This window comes from Solanum stenotomum, chromosome 12 (genome assembly GCF_019186545.1).
Source record: "Solanum stenotomum isolate F172 chromosome 12, ASM1918654v1, whole genome shotgun sequence".
Taxonomy (NCBI): Eukaryota; Viridiplantae; Streptophyta; class Magnoliopsida; order Solanales; family Solanaceae; genus Solanum; species Solanum stenotomum.
The window spans coordinates 29,098,904-29,110,475 of NC_064293.1; the positions used below are offsets into that span (position 1 = coordinate 29,098,904).

The 11,572-nt window shown below is 34.0% G+C and overlaps 1 protein-coding gene across 2 annotated transcripts; it reads left to right on the forward strand.

Annotated features, from left to right (window-relative positions):
- Positions 1-7,556: 7,556 nt before the first annotated feature.
- LOC125848039 (putative E3 ubiquitin-protein ligase LIN) lies at positions 7,557-11,562 on the forward strand. 2 transcript variants are annotated; one of them, XM_049527822.1, is made up of 7 exons: positions 7,557-8,795; positions 8,898-9,036; positions 9,119-10,095; positions 10,182-10,329; positions 10,412-10,663; positions 10,742-11,057; positions 11,227-11,562. In XM_049527822.1, the coding sequence occupies exons 1-7, from the start codon at positions 7,738-7,740 to the stop codon at positions 11,367-11,369; spliced, it is 3,033 nt and encodes a 1,010-aa protein (XP_049383779.1). In that variant the 5' UTR covers positions 7,557-7,737; the 3' UTR covers positions 11,370-11,562. The 2 variants fall into 2 exon arrangements, with proteins under 2 accessions (XP_049383779.1, XP_049383780.1); XM_049527823.1 differs by having other exon boundaries at positions 10,748-11,057.
- The last annotated feature ends 10 nt before the right edge of the window (positions 11,563-11,572 follow it).

The window sequence follows — 11,572 nt, forward strand, 5'->3', positions numbered from 1 at the left end:
TAGGGACAAAATAAATTGATTTTTCAACAAAAAAGTAATTGTAATTTGAAGTTGGAAGAGAGTTTTGGAAAATGTTTTCCTTAAGTTTTGAAGGGAAGTCATTTTTCTTAAATTTAACGAAAATGAGTTGATTTGGAAAACATTTAACCCAACCAAACATGAGAAAATTGAAAAACATCTTCATACCAAACACACCCTTAGAGAAGACATGAGACGTTAACGATGTAAGAGACAGTTCACCTATTTTTTAGTGTCACAACGCGAGTCTACACCATGGACGTGGCCAGCACTCAAGAACCATTGCTGGTCCCCAAGCGAACCCTCATCCTGGTTAACTACAAGCGGAAGACTAACTTAAGCATGCAAAAGCTTAAAAACTGAATAAAAATCCATGAAACTGAAATATAAAACTTTAACTCAAATGAAATACTCTGAATATAAAAATAGTATTAAACTCGTCATACAATAGGAAACTTAAGTCTTTAAAACATTTAATAAAATAAATGAATAATACAAACTTCTCAACTATACTGACTATTTATGAAGCCTCTAACTGATAAAGATGGAAGTCGGGACAAGACCCACGACATCCTGACTAAACTGAAAGGTAAATGAAATCCTCCGGAAACAAGGAGGCTCATCATAGCTAACTCAAACTCTTGGATGTATCAACGAAGCTCCTGTTGATGATCCTGAATATCTGTGTCTGCATCATGAGAAGATGCAGGCCAAATGGCTCAGTACGTGAAATGTACGACCATGTAAGAGGAATTCTAACGCATAAACATAAGCTTGAAACTTGATAAAAAGGAAACATACTTACCTCTTTTCAAACCTACTCAACTCAGAAGATTAGATAATCAACTCAGAGATAAGATACTCAACTAAAAGATATGATATTCGACTCTGGGTACTCAACTAAATATAAAGCAACAATACATATGCAATATATGGAAATCTTTATAAAACAGTAAAAACAACTAAGTTCGTTAAAGAAAATGCAATAACAAACTCAACTTTACTTATATATTAAAGTAATATAGTTTCTGTGGGAGATTCTCTAACCAACAATCACCACTATGAGCCTCAGTGGTGATACAACGTCTTGCCTACGCTGCCAGAATTGTCCTATACTTTGCCGTCATATAGAACGCTTAACTTAGTGGATCCACTAGTCTATGCTAAAAACATCTTAAGGATTCATCTAAAAAGTATGATCATTTACTACCCATGATGGCTATATGGTTTATAGAGACTTGAGTTAATATGAACTCGGATCCCTATATCGGTGCTCAATACTACTCCCAAAATATACTTTAGATCATATGTTTTTAAAACAATTTCTTTCTTTAGTTTGAGATAATTATTCAAAGCTTAGCCCAAAGGCTCTCTTGGAATCATGTTCCTTTTTCTTGCTCAAATGTGTAAACATTTATAAACTCTTAGGGAATACTTAGTTCCCTTATAACTTTTGAGAAATGAACTCAACTCTTTACTCTTTGCTTAACTTGAAACTTTCAGTCTTATAACGAAGTTAAAACATTTATAAAAGACTTTACTCTTACTATTTACTTAACTTCAAAGCTTAAGTCTTAAAACAAAGCTAAAACATTTGTAAAAGACTCTTTAAAATATTGTTCATGCCGAATTAGGGACATGAATGACTCAATGTAAGGTTTTCAATAACCATAGATAGAACTCAATACTTGGAACTTAAGAACTTCAATGATACCACTCATTTAAAGAATGCTCAACTCAAAGGGTTCATGCGGAATTATAAGCATGAACTTCTTAACTCAAGAACTCAAAGATACTTCTCAAAAGGGCTTAGGAACTCAACACTTAAAGGCTTAAAACTTGAAGATACCACTTCTCTGAAAGATGCTCAACTTACGAAGTTCATGCAGAATTATGGGCATGAAACAACTCGACTCGATGATCTACATAACAACATGGACTCATGTATACGACTCCTCTCATTCTCTTACTTACTTTCTCATAACTTAGTTCAAATCGATAGTTGATCTCAAAGGATTCACAATTGAACTCAAAGGCTTACTTAAATTATACTCTTAACTCACTCTTGAATAATGTGAATTATGAATTCAAGAGTTTTGGTTCATGATATGAAGGATCTAATGATGACAAAGTAAATTCATGAATACATTCTCCTCATCCCCATTCTCACTTGCTCGAGTCTTGAAACAAGTAACTAGTAGTTGTAGAAGACTCCTCAAAAAGATTCTAAGGGACCTTATCAAAAAGATTTGAAACAACTCTCAAACTTGACTCTCAACTCTACCTTGAATTTGATTTTTGAATTCAAGGTTATGATCATGTTAGGAATGATTTTAGGTGTTTAGAAGTAGCTTAGAGTAGTTAGAATTGAAAAGAAGTGAAAGTGCACTTTAAACGAACACAAACAGGGCAATTGACGACAAACTGGATGGGGCAAGCGACCCTGGCGCTATGGGTGGCGCGGGACGCCAGCCCCTAAACTTCAGAGGTGGGTTTGGGGCGCTCTGGCAGGCGCATCGCGCCAGGCTCCAACCCAGAAAATTCAACAAGTTTCTTTTCTCGTTTTCTCACCCTATTTCGCCTAGAATCGAATGCTTTCTTCCCCAATCACTTAGAATTGATTTCTTAACATAAGTACACTCTAATCTACCACTCTAATCTACTCAATACATCCCTTAAAACACTCACTTTGATCTCAAGAAATAATCCAAAACCCAACACAACAAGATTTAGAATGAACTTCAACAACACCTATCAAGAACTTATCAATAATTCAAATCTTTCAACTTCAAGAATGAAATTTGCGCTGAAAATAACATGATTGGCATGTGGGTGAACACACCCAACACTATGGAAGCTTACATACCTCTTAGGGATTAAACCCATTGCGAAAATCCGCAACAAGACGCAAGAATCTCGAAGAACGCTTGATCCTCTCCTCTTTTCTCTTCTTCTTTTCTCTCAACTAAAACCCTAGGCGTAAACTAGGATTATAAAACTGAACCTAATAGTATTAGAGCCTTAAAATATTACTAAAAAGGAATTAAATCTGATTGGGTAAGGAAAAGACCAAAATACCCCTCTCTATTTTCGGCTAACTTTTCTTAACTAGACATCATATCTTCAAAAGGCCATATCTCACTCATCCGACCTCGAAACTTAGCAAACTTTGAGGCGTTGGAAAGATAATTCAAAGATCTTTCCTACGGTATCTGGTAGATCACCTAACTCATCCTAATCTAGGAGTTATGGTCGTTTGAAGTCGACCCAAAACTCATACTTAGCTTAACTTGCAAAATTTCAGATTTTGCTATTTCCAATTTAATTTTTTTTGGAACTCAAGGTGCTACATCTAGTGACCTTAACACTTAAGAAATTTTAATTCCTCGGTAAAATGCTACTCATAACGAAGGATGGTTCAAGTCTTAGCTTAAAAATTTTCTGGGATGTTACATTTAGCCAAGTGTATGTTTTGGTGCATGCTTTTAGATAGGCTTCGTTTTTATATAGAGTGTTCAAAAAGTATCCGTTTTGGTTTCGAACTTCTTTTGGTTCATATTAATTGGGTAACTTACAGAAATTTTACTAGTTTAGGAGCTAATTATTTAGATACACGATAGTTTGTAATATTACGTATCTTACCAGATTTTGGTGCATCTAGATACATCCAGATCAGATATGTTCAAATACATGTATCTCAGAATACATGAGTCAAAATTAGGTGCAATTTATTCTAGATACACTGTATCCAAGTTTGCATGTATATGAGATACATAGAGAAATCTCGCCCGCCTCCCTCCTATTTTGCTCGCCACTTTCATATCTCGCTCGCGTTTCTGGTATCTCATATACATACGAATCACACCATATACATGTATATGATACTTAATGTGATTCACATGTATATGAGATACATAGACAAATCTCGTTCACTTCCCTCCTATTCTCACTCGTCTCCCTCCCCATTTTAATGAATCTGATAGCGAAAAACATGTATCTAAGTGCATCTGACTTGAATACTAGTATGAAATTATTGAATAATGAGATAACATAGAGAAAATTAATAAATATAATAAGAACGTTTGTATAATTAGGTAGTTTTTCCTTAATTTTATCGTAAGGTTCTTGCATATATACCTTTCTAAAAAAAAGCATATATGCCATAGCATTAATCGTTAGAGCAATTGTCGAATTGATAAAATAAAGTCTACTCTTGTCACAAAAACTATGCCTAGGTTATTTCCTAGCTTGATAAGTCTGTTTCATGACAAGTTATTTTCCGTATAATCTAATTAAAATGACATCTTGGACTTTTCAGATATATAATACATTAATACTCACTCAACTAAGCATAACCAAAGGAGTCATTTTCATCATAATTGAACTTGTTAGTAAAATATCTTCAAATAATACTTCTAGTATATATTATCTTAATCTTAAAATAATTAAAGGCTTCGAGATTAGGTTAATTGTTCCATCGATAGGTAAAACGTTTACATAGACTATGTTTCTTCTATCTCCTAGTACTTATCATTTTTTATTTGGTGTATTATCTTTTCCTTTTAATTTCATGATTAAATATTTCCATCCTCTCATCCACCTACCCAAACATACTGTGCCACCCAAGCTTACAATTTAATGATATTGATATTCTTTCATCTCAAAATAAGTGTCATTTTAACAAATATTACGTTCATTGAAAAAAATATCAATAAATACAATGTGTGGTTCATTAAACTAACTCTATTTAATAAATATCTCTTCAAATTTGAACACTACTAAGAAGATGAAATACAAATGATATAGTTGAAAAATCTACTCTACTAATTTTTTCCTTCAATTTCTAACGTAATACTTATTATGAGATAAGTTTTTGTTTTGCTAAAATAATATTTATTTTGGGCCGAAGGGAGTAAGTATTATTTTTACACAAAAAGTATGAATTTGATTCTTACTATTCTTTTTTCTTCCCATTCCCCTTTTCACCATGAAAAAGTTATTACTCCCTCTGTCCCTAATTATTTGTCTACTTTTGAACGGACATACCTATTAAGAAAATAATTATTGACATAGTGAATTTACCATTTTACTCTTATTAATTATGAAGTGGATGAATTAAAAACTTAAGATTTTCTTTTCAAGAAGTTCCATCTTTTTCAAAATAATTAATTGAGGGTATAATGGATAAAACAAATTTCTCCTTTCTTGATTTGTCAAAATAAACAAATAATTAGGAATAACTAAAAAGGAAAGTGGACAAGTAATTAGGGACAGAGAATTACATAGTAATTAGAAAACAAAAGAAAGAAATACTCATAGAAGATCCATGTGAACATTTTGCTGAATTTTTCAATAATTGTATACGCAAGAAATTAAATTCTCTAAATTTCAACGTTCTGCAACTCAAAAAGTTATCAATCATTCAACTGCAATAGCCCCCACCCAAGTTCCAAAAAAGGAAATACAGTAATGAATTGTGGCAATTACTGGACAAAAACAGACCCAAAAATTTTAGTCTTTTTTTAAAAAAAAAATCATAAATAGTTGTGATTACGGGGTTCAACCGAACTTTAGGAGCGGATCACTATATATAATTGTAATTATGAATTTAATAAACCTTAATAACTTTTTGATTCTAATGACTACGTAAATGAATTGTAATTCAAAATTCATAAATTAAAATTTTTGACTCCGACTTGGAATGAGGTAAGGGATTTATTAAAGCAGTCAGCATTTACAGGCAGACATTCTCTACCATGGTCCCAAAGTTTACCCTTTTAAAACTAATAATTTCATGATGATGTGAGTATTTTTTTTCTTCTCTTAGTTTTACCCTTTATATTATTTTTGCAATATTATTTTTTGAACTTAGAAAAGGACCCCATGGAACAATGCAGCTGATCATGTGCTCTCTCAGCTTCAAAATAAGCTGTTTTTTTTTGTCTCATACTTTGAGAAACCATATCTATGCTTTTAATATTTAATGAACTTAATATATAGTTTTTTGTCCATAGCTTTCACATTTTTAACTTGTACCACCCTTGTTTACCTTTTTTCAGATCAAGGGTGTTCATTCTTTCCATGGAAAGGAAATTTTATTACTCTAAAGAAGTAGCTTATCATAAAGGTTATTATTATTATCTCTCCTTCTGAACAAAAAATACATATTTGGTGAATTGATGTATCATACTAATAGTTCTTTACAACTGGACATTTAAGGTAGAAAAGAAGTTTGATTCCACATTTGGTTCTAGGGATGACAATGGGCGGTGCAGGGTGGGGCGGGTTGAGCTTAACCCATAAAATTTTCAATCCCCCCGCCTCGCATAACCCTTTTTTTCATTTTCAACCTTTCTCATTCCCCCCGCATATATAGACCTGTTTCGCATGAATCCGCCCCACATAATTTTTTTAATATTTTCTTTTTCTAGTTAATTAAGTTAGATACTAAAAATAAAATTCATAAAAATAAATTCATGTTTTCATAAGTTGTACTAATTTAATAGGATAGTAACTTAAAAAATTATTTTTTTAGAAGTCAATTAGGAAACATGGAAGTTGAATTATTTTTTAGGGAAAAAGGTTTGGAAAATACTCCAATTTTGGCCGAAATTGTTGTTACGATATCAAACTTTATGGAAGACCTTTTACCCCCTGCACTATTTAATAGCGTATTTTAAAGGTATATATGTGCCCACGTGAACACATTACTATTTAAAATAATGCAATATTTATAATGTCCACGTAGGCACATATATACCTTTAAAATACACTATTAAATAATACATGGGGGTAAAAGGTACTATTAAATAGTCCATGAGGTAAAAGGTCATTTTCAAAGTTTGGTATCGTAACAACAATTTCGGCCAAAGTTGAAGTATTTTTCAGACCCTTTTCCCTATTTTTTATTGAACCATTTTGATTTACTATCTTGAATATTTTGGTAGCTTTAAAGAAATTATCTTAATAAATAATGTTCTATCATTCTTATAACATGTAAAAAATTAAAATCAAACTTAAACCCACATAAAATCACATATACCCGCAATCCGCCCTGCCCCCGCATTAATTTTACAAAAACCCACTTCAACCCGCATTAATTACTTCTGATCAATTCCAATGTTCACCTTTTTTTTTGGATCATTAGTAATTAAGAAGTAATCAAAAGAACGCACAATAGCAATCTTTTATCATTTAAAAATAATTGGTTTCAAACTAAAAAATTACAATTTAATATTTAAATACAAAAATATAATATGAAATTAATGATATTAATAAATATCAAATTTTGTATAGAATATATTGTAATCCTTACTAAACTTGGAGAGTGGTTTTCTAAAATAACATGACTTAACTATAGTTATGATATTGTTAATACTCTATAATATAATCTTGACATTTAAACTTTAAATATGACACATGTCTCTAATTTAAACGTGCACTTGACGAAATGAAGGGAAGGGGTAATGGAGGGGAGCCAGATCCATTTGAAGGGGGGCTAATCTTTTCTTCATTCTAATGAAGCATGTAACTGGTTAGTGCCCAGTAGAAGTTAACAAAGTTATTGGAAAACCAGCCCATTGGTTCTTGTCTTCATTTCTGTGGCTTTTATCAACCACTCCTAATCTTCTTTTTTTCTCTCTCTCTGTATATCTTGTAAAGTCAAGAAAGAATGTCACTGCACCTTTTGTTCACAATCCAATTATCTTTTTTATTCCAATGGCTTCTCTTCAAGAATTACTAGCTGATGAAGGTTTTGAAAGTAGTAAAAAAACACCTGCAAGAACTCATAGAAAAGTTAAGTTCAAAGACAGAGAAGACTCAAACAATATTGCTCTGCCTATTTACATTTGCCATGACAGAAGATCATCCTTGGATTTCTCCAAGACTAAATCCCGAAGACCCTTTTCGAGTACTACTTCTTCTGTTCATTCGTCACAAAAATCGAATGTTAAGTCCACACATACTCATGTTGAAGGAAATATTCCAAGAAGAGATGAGCCTGCTATTGATGAAATTGCTATAAGAGCAGTGATTTCTATACTTAGTGGCTTTGTAGGACAATATTCGAGGGATAAAGATTTTCGCGAAGCTATTAAGGAGAAATGTTATGCTTGTTTTGCGAGAAAGAAGAGTTATTCGGATGATGGGATTTTTGCTGATATAGAATTGGCTATTGAGAGTATAGAGAGATTAGTTGATAGTATTGATGATACTAAAAGGGAAGTTAAAGTTAAGTCATTGCAATATTCTATTAGGCTATTGACAATTGTGGCATCTTTGAATTCCAATAACTCTGGAAATGCCTCAACTTGTGGAATTCCCAATTCTAATCTCTCTGCTTGTGCACAGCTCTACTTATCTATTGTCTACAAGCTCGAAAAAAATGATAGAATTGCAGCTAGGCATCTCCTTCAGGTGTTTGTTGATTCGCCATATCTTGCTCGGACACACTTGCTTCCTGAGCTTTGGGAGCATTTGTTTCTTCCTCACCTTCTTCATCTCAAGATTTGGCATACACAAGAATTGGAAGTTCTATCGAGTTTGGAATATGCTGAAAAGGAGAAGCACATGAAGGCCTTAAACAAGCTCTATAATGACCATGTTGATATTGGTACAACAAAGTTTGCTCTTTACTATAAACAATGGCTCAAGGTTGGTGCCCAAGCCCCTGCTGTTCCTTCTGTGCCTTTGCCTTCTAAAGTGGGATATTCGACTTCAAGAAGACGTTCTATGGATTCTGTCACTTCCAATTCCTCCGTCAAGAACAACTCATTGTAAGTTTGCATACAACTCATGGTTGAACTGTTTTTTTTTTTTGATGTACTATGCTTCCTAGGATAGTTTTGAGCTTGAAAGTTTTTTTCGTTATCCTGAAGATATCGTGCTGTTTTTGGCCCAATTACGGAGAGGAAATCCATGGATGCTGCAAGAAATGGAATTTGGGACTATGAGGAGGAAGAAAAAGAGAAGATTTCATCCATTGGAGATGACTTAAAGCAAGGCAATTACAGTCCAGTGAGTGACCTTTACATATTACCTTTTGTTGATTCTTGAAAGGGTATGATGAGAATTCTAATTATATTCTTGACTTTGACAGAAAAAAACAGTGGTTCATCGAAGATCATCGAGTCAAAGTAATAGAACTCCAAAACATGATCAATGGGATCATACTCATAAAAAATCAGACCGCTTTCCGTATTTCAGTTGTCAAAGTGAGCCTGTGGAGTGCTTGAGAGAAGGAAACAGTAAGATTGGCAGTGTTTCCATCAGAAAGGAAGAAGAAATAATTCCTTCTGTTTCAAATGATCTAAGTAGAGCTATCTTCGCGATTTGCTCCTCAGATAGCTTAAGTGAGTGTGAACTGGCCATCCGTTTGGTGGCAAAATCTTGGCTTGATTCTCATGGAGATCCTGAGACCGTAAAGAGATTGTCCACAGCACCAGTGATCGAAGGAATAATGAACGTTTTGTTTGCATCCGAAGATGATGAGATCTTGGAACTAGCCATCTCAATCTTAGCAGAACTAGTCACTAGGAAAGAGACGAATGGACAAATCATTCTGAACTCAGATTCACAGCTTAATATTTTCTTGAGACTATTGAGAAGTAGCAGCCTGTTTCTCAAGGCTGCAATTCTGCTTTACCTAGTGCAGCCAAAGGCGAAACAGATGATATCAATTGAGTGGATTCCATTAGTACTTCGAGTTTTGGAATTTGCAGATCAATTGCAGACGTTATTCACGGTTCAACGTAGTCCTCAAGAGGCAGCATATTACTTGCTTGATCAACTTCTTACTGGTTTTGATGAAGACAAGAATTTTGAAAATTGTAGGCAAGTCATTTCACTAGGGGGATTGAGCTTGTTGCTCAGACGAGTTGAAACAGGAAATGTCTCAGAAAAAAGTAAAGTGGCTTCTGTTATGTACTATTGTGTTCAATCTGATGGAAGCTGCAGGCATTACCTGGCCAAGAACTTGAAGAAAGGTTGTCTTCTTCCCCTTCTATTGCTTCAGAACCAGCACAACACTCGAGGACATGTTTTTGCATTTCTCACCGAGCTTCTCTGCATCGATAAGTAAGATATTCTTGTTAAGCTCTCTTATGCAATCTTCTTCTTTTTCTTGCATCTAAATGAACAAGTAATTTTGCATGATGTTACAGGCAAATTCAAAGAATAGAATTCTTACGCGGACTACTAAGTGGATGGGGAATGGTGAACACCTTGCACACTTTGCTACTCTATCTCCAAAGAGCTCAACAAGAAGAACGCCCCATTATCTCTGCCATATTGTTACAGCTTGATCTTTTGGTAAGTCTGTTTCCATTATAGTTTTCTCCGGGTCAAAGAATAATTCGGAAGAAATCCTCATTTAGCTGCAGTCATGCTGCAGGGAGATCCAAACGAGTGCAGTGTGTATAGAGAAGAAGTAATAGAAGAAATAATAAAAGCCTTGGACTGTCAAGTATTCAATGAAAAAGTCCAAGTACAATCAGCCAGAGCTCTACTTATACTAGGGAGCTGTTTTTCCTATGCTGGAGAGCCAGTAGTGGAGCAATGTCTGTTAAAAGAAGCAGGCTATGACGAAAACGCTGGGGATTCATATCTTGGCAAAAATTTCATCCTTAACAGTTTTACAAACCTGGTAAATTCCCCTTCTCATGACCTTTTTTTCATGTTGAACTTTAACCAAAACTCGAATTCACCTAGTCCTTCAACTAAGTTTCAGAATGAAGAGGAGGAGGCAACAAGAAATTGGCAAAGGAAAACAGCAATAGTGTTGCTTAACAGTGGAAACAAGAGGCTGTTATCTGGTCTTGTAGATTCAATAGCCAATGGAATTCCATGTTTAGGAAGAGCAAGCCTAGTTACAGTCACCTGGATGAGCAATTTTTTCTGTTTCATTGAGGACAAAGGAGTTCAGTCTTTAGTATATTCGGAGCTGATCCCCGAGCTGATAAAGTTATTGAAGTACAATAATGCTATAGAGGAAAGAGTTCTTGCTTCACTTTCATTACTCAAACTGGCAAACAATTCAGGTATGGGATTTTGCAAGCTATACTTTAGCTTAGCCTTGATAAAATTGTATGCTCTACCATTAGAGAAAAGTTAACTTGTTACTTTCATAATACCTAATTAAACTTTATCACAAAAAAAATAGCACATTTTGAACTTTCTTCAGAGTTTTGGTCTATTATTTTTTTTCAGATTATTTGGCAAAATTGTCTCCATTGGATAAAGAGCTCATAAATGATTTGCATAAGCTCTCAGAAGTAACATGGACAGCAAAGGAGCTTGTTTCAATTATTTCAAGCAGCTCAAGGCATCATCAGCAGCTTAATGTACCTTAACAATTTGTTTTTTTTGTTTAGTACCTTTAGTCATTCTACCTTGTACATGTCCATGAAGGCACAGGATGTCTATATATTAGCCCTTCTTGGAGATAATTTTAGTTATAAGTGAGGCTATTTCTCAACCGCGATACGTCTTCTTCTTATTCATTCTTGAGTAATCCATAAATAACTTCAGTCGATTTCAAAGCAAGTATTGCCAA

Bases quoted from the DNA above. Each gene is read 5' to 3' on its own strand.
- LOC125848039 (XM_049527822.1), top strand. From the start codon at position 7,738: ATGGCTTCTCTTCAAGAATTACTAGCTGATGAAGGTTTTGAAAGTAGT. The intron at 8,796-8,897 runs GTAAGTTTGCAT...GTTATCCTGAAG, and splicing joins TCCGTCAAGAACAACTCATT to ATATCGTGCTGTTTTTGGCC. The intron at 10,664-10,741 runs GTAAATTCCCCT...CCTTCAACTAAG, and splicing joins TTAACAGTTTTACAAACCTG to TTTCAGAATGAAGAGGAGGA.